Source organism: Camelus bactrianus, chromosome 24 (assembly GCF_048773025.1).
Source record: "Camelus bactrianus isolate YW-2024 breed Bactrian camel chromosome 24, ASM4877302v1, whole genome shotgun sequence".
Lineage (NCBI taxonomy): Eukaryota > Metazoa > Chordata > Mammalia > Artiodactyla > Camelidae > Camelus > Camelus bactrianus.
Genome location: NC_133562.1, coordinates 6,155,981 through 6,170,203, shown reverse-complemented (window position 1 = coordinate 6,170,203; position 14,223 = coordinate 6,155,981). Strand labels below are relative to the sequence as shown.

At 38.0% G+C, this 14,223-nt stretch overlaps 1 protein-coding gene across 2 annotated transcripts in view; it reads right to left on the bottom strand.

Annotated features, from left to right (window-relative positions):
* The window catches only part of METTL4 (methyltransferase 4, N6-adenosine), an 89,789-nt gene that overhangs the window by 63,168 nt on the left and 12,398 nt on the right, over positions 1–14,223 (bottom strand). For both annotated transcript variants that reach the window (XM_045518894.2, XM_010958074.3), the window contains exons 5-6: positions 13,163–13,232; positions 284–458 (exon numbers count right to left, since the gene is read on the bottom strand). In XM_045518894.2, coding sequence (XP_045374850.1) covers positions 284–458; positions 13,163–13,232 — 245 coding nt within the window. The remainder of the gene's footprint in view (positions 1–283; positions 459–13,162; positions 13,233–14,223) is intronic.

Sequence of the window (14,223 nt, the reverse complement as noted above, 5' to 3'; positions counted from 1 at the left end):
TAAACTACAGATATCAGAGCTTTTAAAAATGTCATCCTGGTATCTACCTCAGTGATTCTCTAAGACCAACAGTTTGGGATTCTAATACAAAAAGACACAGGACAAACAGGTAACAAGCCTTGAGAATAAAAACATAAAAGTATTTAGCAGCAAAGGAAAAGTTCTAATTAGACCGTGTTGAAGGAGTAGAGTGGTGACATGTTAAGCATTGAAAAGTAGATGCTATCTTTATGTGACTTATATGTCATGCTTTATTAACAAATAAGTTAACTTCTGAACTTACTTTTACCCAGTGCCATTCAGCAACTATCTCCACAGACCAAGAAGGGTAAAGCTCTTCCTTTACAAAACGTAGGTGCTTCTGTCTATTGGTCACCCAAGTAACAACAAGACAGTTTGGAGCAGCCAGTTTAGGGATAGGTATCTGCTTTATTTGCAGTGGTGATAAATAACTGTATCTAAAAATAAACAGGAAAAAATATTAGCAAAATTCGCTGCGGAAAAGAAAAATAAGTAGGAAGAAGACCTGTGTAACAATGACTCCACAAACACAAAGCTCTTATATCTACTTTTTGTGTGTAACTAAATATGAAGCCACAGTGACACCCAGTGGACACATTATTACTCGCAAGTAGGAAATAAACATTTTTAGTTTTTACTAGTGTAATATTGTCAGGCTATATTTCTATATCACTTCTAAGTGTATTACATGTCAGTAATTTTACTAATATTTTCTATTATTTTATAATTCTTCAAAATTAATCAAATATTGTTTGGTAATCTGTACATCACACAGGGACCCCATCACATTCTTGAAACAACTGTCTCACTATCCCACCACATTTTCCACCCTCAGCCTATTATCCTGCTTCTTTCCTCCTTCCGAATCAATTCTACTGGGGTCTCAGAAACTCTCATGCTTTCATTACAAAAAAAAATTCTATAGTCTTACATCTCCCTGGCCATTAACAGTATGAAGTCTGGTTTCTCTTGCTAGACCACGATTTGCTCTACAATACCCAATCAAATCAATGTGGTCCGTTCTCCAACACCCAGCACACGGAATAGGGAGAGGAGAGGTCAGTATTCTCCTAGCTCTCCTACTGCCAGTTCCAGGCTATCAGTCATCTACCTTTGTGTACAAATCCCCTTTTCTTTGAGGAGTACACTAACGAGCTTCCCATGTTATTACCTAACCCATTTCAACCTCACTCTCCACATTCAATGAGGACTTAAGTTCTGAGATCCTTCTACTTCACCAACATAAATCTTGCCAGCATCCTAGGCAATTTCAAAGCACAATCTAAATAATGTGCACACCTCAACTATTCTTCCCCTAAATGAATACAATTGCATTCACCCCACTTGAATAATCCACTCCAGTGGCCATAACCTGGACCACATCATCACTCACATTTACTCCATCTCTGAAACCATAAACATTGATCTCTGGCCATGACCTCTTACTCCTTACCTATTCTTTGACTTTATCAAAGCATCCAGTCAGCACCCATTTCCTCACCTTACTGAGTCTATCAGCATCTTCCTGCCCACACGTGCTTCCTTTCCCTATGTACAACCAATCACCAATCACTTCACTGCCTTCTCACCAGCACCCTTAACTCCCATCCGCCCTTACCCCATCACTCCACAACTCCTGCAAACCTTCAATCTTCAATTCAACTTCTCATATGGAAAAAATTAGGTGGAGAAAAATGCTGAATTGAAGAATTAAGTCAATTAAATCCATTCTCAAGCTCTCAAAACTACTCATAAATTCTTTTACTTATCCTTGGTCAACTACTACAAACCTTCATCCCTTTTCAAGTCCCTTGCCCAAACTCACTCTTGGCAGATGAAGTTAACTCATATATCAATAACAATAAAGGCCACCAGACTCCTTCAACTACCTAACCCTTTTCCTTCTCATTATACACCTTGACTGATCTATTTCTATACATTTCCCCTTAAAGACAATGGGATGGCTTCGTGTACTTAAAGCTTCTCCTTCCAGCTGTGTTCTCTTATTCCTCTCTGCTAGTCTATTAGTAATGCTAATTAATAATTACCCCCTTGTTCTGTAATTTCAACCTCTCTAGTAGTTCCTCACCATCACCCTATAAATATGCTTACATACTACACACTTTTAAAGGAAGAAAGAGGAGAGGAGGATGGGGGAGAGGTGTGGAGAAGAGGGACAAAAAGAGAAAAGAAGAGAAAATAACAGAAAAGAAAAAAGAAAAGAGAAATTCCCTCAGTTAGGTCTCCTGTCTACAGCTAAGCTAAGGACTGGTATGCATGTAGTCCATCTCCTTTCTCTTTTATTCTATTCCTCAACTGACTACAAGGCTTCTACTACTACAGAAGGTATAGCAGGTACAGACTTGCTCTGGAAAAAGTAAATGACACCCTAATGGCCAAATGCAATCAACACTAGAGTTAGCTCTAACACATGACAACTGCATGAAGTTAAGAGGTGATCATTAAATATTTCTTAAGTAAACAAATGAGTAAAACAATTCACATCTCATGCACTCAAGTTTTCTGTCATCTAGACCAGTGCTCTTTCCGTAAACTAGCATTTCTTATAAACAAAGTGATGATTTTAAAAGAACAAGTTTGCCACAGTTTTATGAAAAACATCAGGCCAAAACTTGAAGTTTGATAGTCCAATAACTGCGGATTTCTTGATTGCTCTAGTTTTATTTCATTGGATTGATTTGGGAGAAGGATGAAATAGTCATATTCTGTTCTCTGGTTCTAATCTCCATAGTCACTGAACAAATTCCAATATACACATCTTTATGTACTACAATGGAAAATATGCAATATCACCTATGTAATATTCCCAAAAGCATTTAACCTGAATCTAATCAAGAAGAAATGGTCAAACAAATCCAAACTGTGGAATATCTACAAACAAGGGGCACGGACTCTTAAAAAAGAGTCAGTGTCTTGAAGACAAAAAATGGCTGGGACATCATTCTACATTTAAGGAATTAAATAAAAATAAAGACCAAATGTAGTATGTGATCCTTATACACAAATTGTTCACAGCCCAAAACCGGAAACAATCCAAACATCCATCAAACGAAATGTGGTATGGCCACGCAATGGAATACTATTCAGCCATAAAAAGGAATGAAGTACTGATACACGTTACAGCATGGATGAATCTTGAAAACATATGCCAAATGAAATAAGCCAGACCCAAAAGGCCACATGTTATATGATTCCATTTAAATGAAGTCCAAAACAGGCAAGTTCATAGAGACAGAAAGTAGATTCACGTTGCAAGGGAATAGGCAAAGGGAGGAACTGGGAAGTATGGGGTTCTTTTTGTGGTGATGGAAACATTCTGGAATTAGATACACCCTGGCTGCACAACATTGTGAACATATTAAACCACTGAACCGTATACACTTCTAAGTGGTAAAAATGGTGAATTTTATCTCAATTTTAAAAAACACAGAGCAGCAGCTCTATCTCAAGGAGGTCACAATCCAATGTTCACAATCTAACAGAAAAGATAAATCATCCACCCTTATGACTGAAATACATAATAAAGTAGATGTATTAAAATTTGCTAAAGGAGATCAGAAATTCAGCACCTTTGCCTGGAGGAATCTGGAAAATCTTTATGAAAGAGGTGACATTTCAACAGGACCTAGATGGATCCTGATAGGTATGAATGGGGAAAGAATAATGTACAGTCAACTGCCACACAAGATTCTTACCCCTACTCTCCTCCTCCTCCTTATCCCCACAACCCTACCCCTGCCCTGTGACTTTTCACAGCTTAAGAAAAAAGCACAGTCAATGTAATATCTAAATGTGCAAATAAGCCCATGAAATATGGTTCCAAAATTTCTATTACTCTTACAGTAGAAAGTATAGAAGAAAAGATGTTATTATACAATTACCATTTGGCTATCACCATAATAATAACTGATCTGGGCAAGAATCACCAGTGGATGTTGTATTAGTTTTCTACTGCTGCCACAGCACATTATCTCATGCTCGGTGGCTTAAACAACATAAACTTATATTATCCTACAGTTCTGTGTATTAAAACTCTGACATGGGTCCTTACCAGGCTAAAGTTAAGGTGTGGGCAGGGCTGCCTTCCTTCTGGGAGGCGCTACAGGAAAATCCATCTCCTTGTCTTTTCCAGCTTCTAGACACTGCCCACTTTCCTTGGCTCAAGGCCCCCTACCTCAATTTTCAAAGCCAGCAATGGTAGGTCAAGTCCTTTTCACTCTGACCTTCTCTTCTGCTTCCCTCTTCCACTTTTAAGGACCCTTTTGATTACAGTGTGCCTATCCAGATAATGCATGGTAATCTCCTTTTCTTAGCAGCCTTAATTCCATCTGGAATTTTAAGTCCCCTTTGCCTTGTAACCTAACATATTCACAAGTTCCAGGGATTAGGACAAGGACATCCTGAGGGGGGTGGGGAGGTGGGACACCGTTTTGCCCATCACAGATGCTAAAACTAGTGATAAGATATTTACATATGTCAAAGTATCTCCTGATATGATTCTTACTAATAAAGGAAAAAGAAAAAATTAAAAATGAAAATTACCTACTTTGATAATTACATTATGATCTTACATTATGATTATGTATGAAAAGATCTTTGTTTTCAAGAAATACAGAATAAAATATTTCAGAATAACTTACTTTTTCTCCTAAATTCTCAAGTGGTTCAGAAAAAAATTACATATAAATATAGATACCTACAAACATACACAAATACACACATAGAAAATAGGTCCATGAATTCTTTGTATGATCCTTGCAACTTTAAGAGAAAAACATCCTACTGGTATAGCTCATAAGCAAAAAGCATAAGAAAACTGAAGATAATTGTGGAGAGGAAGAAATTTCATATGAAGTTTAAGTCAACGTAATAGGAACTATTCAGTCTAGAAAACTGAAGAAAGGAAATGTAACTGAAGACATTCACTAGAACTAGAGGAAAGAACTTAGTTTTTAAAAAAGCTATTAAAAAGAAATTTCATCTATAGGAGTTTCAAAGATGGCGGAGTAGAAGGACGCTCGCAGGTCACCCTCTCCCGCAAATACACCAAGACCCACATCTATAGACCCACTCAGCCAACCAGAGCACCTGTGGAACTCCGACAGAACATCGCCCTCTTCAAAAGATAAAGACGCCAAAAATCTGGTAGGAGAAAAGGAAAAAAGAAAGAACAAAAGGCAAAGCAGCGCGGGACGGGTCCCGCGGGGAGGGAGCGGCAAAAGAGGACTGGCGCTCTCTTGCTGGGTCTCCCCTCTCCCACTGAGAGGCCAGCGGGATGGAGGGGGAGCCTCCGAGGCTCGGATCTGTACAGAGCAGCCCTTGACTAACAGAACTAAGTTAAACGGGCACAGAGCATCCCCCCGGCACCCAGCCTGAGACGCGGCCCGGCAGCGGCGGGCAGGGCCAGGCTGCACAAGCCGGGCGGAGGACGGGGGCGGCTGCATGGAGGCAGCCCCGGGGGAACGCAAGGGGCTGCGCGCCGTGGCTGTGGGTGCACAGGGAAGAACAAACTGGGCCCTCCATAAAACAGCAAGGTTGATGTGCTCTCGGGGGAAGGGTGCACACCCCCATCTCTGAAAACCCGCGGAAAGTTTTCGGGGGAAGAGAGGCGGGGCTCAGGCACAGCCGCCATATCCTCCGCGCTGAGCACTCAAGCGGGGGCGGGGTTGAAACCTGCATCCGCACCGAAGGGCTTAGCAGCCTCAAAGGCCAGACTGAGACTGGCCTGCAGCCCGGGGTAGATAGGATCCTTCCATCCTGGTCCCTCAGAGAACTTGCTCCACAGAGACAAACAAGGAGCTGGGTTTTGGCTCGGAGCAGGGACAGGGCTGTCCCTCGGTCTTCCCCGAGCCCACCCGCGGAGCGCCGACCAGGGCGGAGCGCCGACCAGGGCGGAGCGCCGAGGGCGGACGCGCAGCCGCACAGAGCAACGGAGCTACCGGCGGCAGCGCAGGTAGAGCGAGAGCGGCCCCCCCCCCCCCCGCCTTTCGGGCAGGAACACAGCCCCTAACCGAGGTGCTGGGAGGGGGCACGACCTGCCCTCCTACCCGGCCAGTCTGCAACATCTGACTGCGGCATCCGGAGGGGCAGCGACCCGCCCTCCCACAGCAGAGAGCTGCACCTGACCCAGTGTTAGGAGGAGGCGCGATCAGCTTGCCGACAGGTGCTGGGAGCAGCACAGAAGAGGGCGCCAACGGAGGGCCTCTGAAAACAGCAAGCTGAGCTTCCAAAACAGGACGAAGACAGAAAGACTTCACATTAAAAGCACACAGACTCCAGGAGAACACCGACAACCCCCCCCCCTTTTTTTTTTTAATCTGTTTTTACCTGTTCTATTTTCTATTACTCTCTTAATCTTTACTTCTTAATTCATTTCTATTTCTCTTGGGTTTTGATGTCCTGCTATTGATTAGACACAGGTTTCAAATACATCTATTCATCTCCCCCCCCTTTTTTTGTAAAGGTTTCAAAAGGACGTCTCAACCCGATTAATACTCTGCTTCAACTCACTCTTCTATTATTCATTATAGACTGTTTTCAAACCCTCTTTCTCCCTTCTTTTAAAATTCTTTCTCTCTCTTATTTTTTCTTTCTTTTTTTCCTAAGTTCTATTCCTAAATAGGCATCAGATAGATAAAATCCTTAAGGACCAAAATAAACAACTGATACTCCATAAACCACAGTGCCAAAGAGGTATGAGCAAGATGAAGAAGCAGAAAAACCTTTCCCAATTAAAAGAACAAGAGAAATCCCCTGAAAGAAAGATCAACGAAATAGATATCGATAGCCTACTAGATCAAGATTTCAAAAAAGGAGTGATCAAATTGCTGAAGGAATTAAAAGAGATAGTGTTTAGAGATATAAAATATGTCAAAAATGAAATTGAAGCTATAAAGAAGAGCCAAGTAGAATGGGTAAACTCATTGACAGAGATGAGGAATGATCTAATAGCTGTGCAAAGCCGACTAGATAATGCAGAGGAACGAATTAGTGATCTAGAAGACAGGGCAATAGAAAACACCCATTCAGAAGAACTACAAGAGAAGCAAATAAAAAATAATGAAAATAGCATAAGGGACCTATGGGATAATATAAAGCGTCCCAATCTTCACATAATAGGGGTCCCAGAAGTAGAAGAAAGATCAAAGGGGATTGAAATGGTTTTTGAAGAAATCATGACTGAAAACTTCCCAAACTTAAAGAAGGAATCAGATATCCAAGTACAGGAAGCTCAGAGGGTCCCAAACAGGAAGAACCCAAACAGACCCACACCAAGACACATCATAATCAAGATGGCCAGAGTCAAGGATAAAGAAATGATTCTAAAGGCAGCAAGAGAAAAGCAAAGAGTAAGTTACAAGGGAACCCCCATAAGGCTCTCAGCTGATTTCTCTACACAAACACTACAGGCCAGAAGGGAGTGGCAAGATATATTCAAAGCCCTGAATGAAAAAAAGATGCAGCCTAGGATCCTTCATCCAGCAAGGCTATCCTTGAGGACAGAAGGAGAAATAAAGAGTTTCACAGACAAAAAAAAGCTGCAGGAGTTTAGCAACACTAAACCCATGCTAAAAGAAATATTGAAAGGGCTATTCTAAGTAGAAAAGCAGCAGGATGCTACAGAAATGAGAAACACACAACTGGAAAGGTGATGACTCATGAATTACAAATAAAGTAAACATGAAATTATAAAAGAAGACATACAAATCACTGAGAGTGGGAGACGGAGGCAGGGAAATATAGAATATCTTTTTCTTTCTTTTTTAAATTTTTTTAACAGTAGGATGGGTTTGAGATCATGTTACTATCAGTTTAATAAAAACAGTTATAGTAATGGGTTGACAGATTTACAAAAACGGGTAACCACAAGCCAAAAATTTACAAAGGAGTCACAAAAAGTAAATAAAATCCATGATAATACAAAGGAAAATTACCAAACCACAAAAGGAAGAAGAAAGGAACAAAGAGGATATACCAATTCAACTGCAAAGATAAGTTCAAAATGGCAATAAACACACATCTATCATTAATTACTGTAAATGTTAATGGACTAAATGCTCCAGTCAAAACACACAGAGTGGCAGACTGGATAATAAAGCAAGAACCTTCAATATGCTGCATACAAGAGACCCACTTTAGGGAGAAGGACACATATAGATTGAGAGTGAAAGGATGGAAAAGGATATTCCATGCAAATGGAAAAGCCAAAAAAGCAGGTGTTGCAGTACTGATTTCAGACAAAATAGACTTTAAAACAAAGGCCATAAAGAAAGATAAAGAAGGACATTTTATAATGACATTTTATAAGGAGTGATACAAGATGAGGATATTACACTCGTTAATATATATGCACCCAATATAGGAGCACCTAAGTACATACAAGAATTACTAACAGAGATAAAGGGGGATATTGATGGGAATACAATCATAGTTGGAGATTTTAACACTGCATTAACATCACTAGACAGATCTTCCAGACAGAAAATAAACAAGGCAACAGAGAAATTAAATACTACAACAGAAAAACTAGATTTGGTGGATATTTTCAGAGCATTACACCCCCCAAAAATAGGATATACATTCTTTTCAAGTGCACGTGGAACATTTTCCAGGATCGATCATGTACTTGGGCACAAAAGAAACCTCAACAATTTTAAGAAGATAGAAATTATCTCAAGCATCTTTACTGACCACAATGCCATGAAACTGGAAATCAACAACAGAGAAACAAAGGAGAAAAAAAGGAAAGCATGGAGATTAAACAATATGTTATTGAAAAAACAATGGATCAATGAGGAAATCAAAGCTGAAATTAAAAAATACCTTGAGACAAATGATAATGAAAGCACAACCACTCAAAACCTATGGGACACAGCAAAGGCAGTGCTAAGAGGGAAGTTTATAGCGATACAGGCCTTCCTCAAAAAAGAAGAACAATCTCAAAGAAACAATTTAACCCACCACCTGAATGAATTAGAAAAAGAAGAACAAAAAGCCCCAAAAAGCAGCAGAAGGAAGGAAATAATAAAGATCAGAGGGGAATTAAATACAATAGAGATTAACAAGACCATAGAAAAAAATCAACCAAACCAAAAGCTGGTTTTCTGAAAAAGTAAATAAAATCGACAAACCTCTGGCTAAACTCACAAAGAAGAAAAAAGAGAGAGCACAAATTAGCAAAATAAGAAAGGAAAATGGAGAAATTACAACAAACAAAATAGAAATACAGAATATCATACGAGAATATTATGAAAAACTATATGGAACCAAACTGGATAACCTAGAGGAGATGGACAAGTTTCTGGAAACATACTGTCCACCAAAACTGAATCAAGAAGAATCTGAACACTTGAACAATCCGATCACTAGAAAGGAAACAGAAATAGCAATTAAAAACCTCCCTACAAATAAAAGTCCAGGACCGGACGGCTTCACCGGGGAATTCTACCAAACATACAAAGAAGAACTCATACCAGTCCTTCTCAAACTCTTCCAGATGATTGAAAAGGAGGGAATACTCCCAAACTCATTCTATGAAGCCACCATCACCCTGATACCAAAACCAGGCAAAGACACTACAAAAACAGAGAATTATAGGCCAATATCACTGATGAACATAGACGCCAAAATCCTCACCAAAATTTTAGCAAATAGAATCCAACAACACACAAAAAAGATTATACATCATGACCAAGTGGGGTTCATCCCAGGGACACAAGGCTGGTTCAACATACGCAAATAAATCAGTGTAATACATCACATCAACAAGAGAAAGGACAGAAACCACATGATCATCTCAATCGATGCAGAAAAAGCATCTGATAAAATTCAACACCCATTTATGATAAAAACTCTCGCCAAAGTGGGTATAGAGGGAACATATCTCAACATAATAAAAGCTATATATGACAAACCTACAGCCAGCATAGTACTCAACGGTGAAAAACTCAAAAGCTTCCCACTAAAATCTGGGACAAGACAAGGATGCCCACTATCACCACTCCTATTCAACATAGTCCTGGAAGTCCTAGCCACAGCAGTCAGGCAAGAGAAAGAAAGAAAAGGGATCCAAATTGGAAAAGAAGAGGTAAAAGTGTCATTATATGCTGATGACACGTTACTATATATAGAAAACCCTAAAAGGTCCACACAAAAGCTACTAGAGCTGATTGAAGAATTCAGCAAGGTAGCAGGTTACAAAATTAACGTTCAAAAATCAGTTGCATTTCTTTACACTAACGATAAATCAACAGAAGAAGAAAGTAAAGAAACAATCCCCTTTAAAATAGCACCCAAAGTAATCAAATATCTGGGAATAAATCTAACCAAGGAGGTGAAAGAATTATACACAGAAAACTATAAACCATTGATGAAGGAAATTAAAGAAGACTTTAAAAAATGGAAAGATATTCCATGCTCTTGGATTGGAAGAATCAATATTGTTAAAATGGTCACACTGCCCAAGGCAATCTACAGATTTAATGCAATCCCTATCCAATTACCCAGGACATATTTCACAGAACTAGAACAAATCATAATAAAATTCATATGGAACCATCAAAGACCTAGAATTGCCAAAGCATTACTGAAGAGAAAGAAAGAGGCTGGAGGAATAACTCTCCCAGACTTCAGACAATACTATAGAGCTACAGTCATCAAGACAGCATGGTATTGGTACCAAAACAGATATATAGACCAATGGAACAGGATAGAGAGCCCAGAAATGAACCCACAAACTTTTGGTCAACTCATCTTCGACAAAGGAGGCAAGAATATACAATGGAATAAAGACAGTCTCTTCAGCAAATGGTGTTGGGAAAACTGGACAGCAGCATGTAAAACAATGAAGCTAGAACACTCCCTTACACCATATACAAAAATCAACTCAAAATGGATTAAAGACTTAAACATAAGACAAGATACAATAAACCTCCTAGAGGAAAACATAGGCAAAACATTATCTGACATACATCTCAAAAATTTTCTCCTAGAAGAAATAAAAGCAAGAATAAACAAATGGGACCTAATGAAACTTACAAGCTTCTGCACAGCAAAGGAAACCAGAAGTAAAACAAGAAGAAAACCTACGGAATGGGAGAAAATTTTTGCAAGTGAAACCGACAAAGGCTTGATCTCCAGAATATATAAGCAGCTCATACGACTCAATAAGAAAAAAATAAACAACCCAATCCAAAAATGGGCAGAAGACCTAAACAAGCAATTCTCCAAGGAAGACATACAAATGATCAAAAAGCACATGAAAAAATGCTCAATATCACTAATTATCAGAGAAATGCAAATCAAAACTACAATGAGGTATCACCTCACACCAGTCAGAATGGCCGTCATTCAAAAATCCACAAATGACAAATGCTGGAGAGGCTGTGGAGAAAGGGGAACCCTCCTACACTGCTGGTGGGAATGCAGTTTGGTGCAGCCACTATGGAAAACAGTGTGGAGATTCCTCAAAAGACTAGGAATAGACTTACCATATGACCCAGGAATCCCACTCCTGGGCTTGTATCCAGAAGGAAATCTACTTCAGGATGACACCTGCACCCCAATGTTCATAGCAGCACTATTTACAATAGCCAAAACATGGAAACAGCCTAAATGTCCATCAACAGGTGACTGGATAAAGAAGAGGTGGTATATTTATCCAATGGAATACTACTCAGCCATAAAAACCGACAACATAATGCCATTTGCAGCAACATGGATGCTCCTGGAGAATGTCATTCTAAGTGAAGTAAGCCAGAAAGAGAAAGAAAAATACCATATGAGATCGCTCATATGTGGAATCTAAAAAACAAAAAAACAAACAAACAAACAAACAAAAACAAAGCATAAATAAAGGACAGAAATAGACTCACAGACAGAGAATACAGACTTGTGGTTACCAGGGGGGTGGAGGGTGGGAAGGGGTAGACTGGGATTTCAAAATTGTAGAATAGACTACACTGTATAGCACAGGGAAATATACACAAAATGTTATAACTCACAGAGAAAAAAATGTGACAATGAGTGTGTATATGTCCATGAATAACCGAAAAATTGCGCTGAACACTGGAATTTGACACAACATTGTAAAATGATTATAAATCAATAAAAAATGTTAAAAAAAATGTCATCTTATGATTGGATAAAGAAGTTGTGAGATAGATATATATATATATATATACACACACACACAATAATAGAATACTACTCAGTCATAAAAAATGAAATAATGCGATTTGCAACAACATGGATAGAACTGGAGATCATCATACTAACTGAAGTAAGCCAGAAAGAGAAGGAAAAATACCATATGACATCACTTACATGTGGAATCTAAAAAAATATCACAAATGAATTTATTTACAAAACAGAAACAGACTCACAGACATAGAAAACAAATTTATGGTTACCAGGGAGGAAAGGAGAGGGTGAAGGGATAAATTGGGAGTTTGGGACTTGAAGATACTAAGTACTACATATAAAATAAATAAACAACAAGGTCCTACTTTATAGCATAGGGAACTATATTCAATATCTTGTAATAGCCTATAATGAAAAAGAATATGAATAGGAATAAATATATATACATGTATAACTGAATCACCATGCTGTACACCAAAAATTAACACATTGTAAACCGGCTATACTTCAATTTTTTGAAAAATGGAAATCTTGGCAACTAATTGAACTTATTCTAAATGGTGACATAAACAAAAGAGGTGGCATAAATTAAAACACATTTAAGAATGAATTAGACAAATTTATTCACTGCAGATTATTAAGGAATATTATATTTAGACACATATTTCTCAACTTTAGAATTTGATATCAAAGAAGGCTAAAATGTTGCCCTTTCGTGTTACAGAAACATCCCTGAACTATTTCAGTCAGTAACCCTAATCATTAGTAAATATATTACTTTTAACATTCTTACACCTATATATAGTCCTAGTTCAAAAGAATTATCTAGTTAAGGGAATTAAAAATTTTAAACTGAAGTGTTTTAGTAGTTTCAAACAACCTATATCATAAAGTAATACTTTTAGCATATGTAAGTAGAATGTTCAAAGGACAATGGCTTTTAGAAAGCATATCTAGTTGATGAATTATTGACACTTACCTGTTACTTCTTTTAACTGACTTGTTCTGCCATGGTGGATCTATCACAATTACATCATATGTTTTCCTACCTGAAAGCAAAAATACAATTTCAGAAAATATCTTCTATATGTATCACTTTAAAAACCAAACACATTCTTCAACACTGAAGTACATTCATTACATTCACAAATATAAAGGAAGGCAACAAAAGCTTCTGTTCAATTAGGATAATTTATCTAAAAAAATTAAGAAACTTCTCTTATAATTCAGTGCCTCTGAGATTTCAATATAATTTCACCTATTGCTATTTTTGCAGAGACTCACTAAAAATACCTACAGTTCACCTAGCTAGACATTAATGATTTGTAGATGTCCTATAAGTCTTGGCAGCCATATTAATATGTTATTTTCAAACCTAGAAAGGGTGGTGGGGTTTTTTGCTTTATTTTTTTTTAACTTTTTATATGAAATAAAACTTCAGTCTTTTAATTGATATTTGGACCATGATGAAATTTCCCCCAATCTGTGAAAGTTCCTCAGTCATTTGTCTTTTATGACCTTGACACTTTTGAAGACTACTGGCTAGTTATTTTATAGAATGTCCCTCAGTCTATGCTTGATATTTCCTTGTGATTAAATTTAGGTTATTTATTTTTGGCGAGAGTACCACCAAAGTAATGCCATGCCCTTGTCAGAACAATATCATCAGGAAATATACGATGTCAAAATGTCTCATTATTGGTAATACTACTTTTGATCACTTGGTTAAAGTGTTGTCAGCCAGATTTCTCCAGTTTTATCTTCCTAATTAACAAGTATATTCTGAGGCAATAATTTAAGACTGTGCAAATATCCTGCATCTCATCTTTTCAGCCACTATTTTGAAACCCAAATACTATAGAGTATGCCAAATTGAAATTTTCTAGTTACATCATTCCACCCATATTTATTCATTGGAATTTTACTATAAGGAAGAGCTATCCTTTTTCCCTTTATAAGCAAAGGTATATTTCTGTAAATGTACAATCTCATAAGTAATCAAAAGAATGCAAATTAAAATAAGGAAGTAACAGTTTTTAA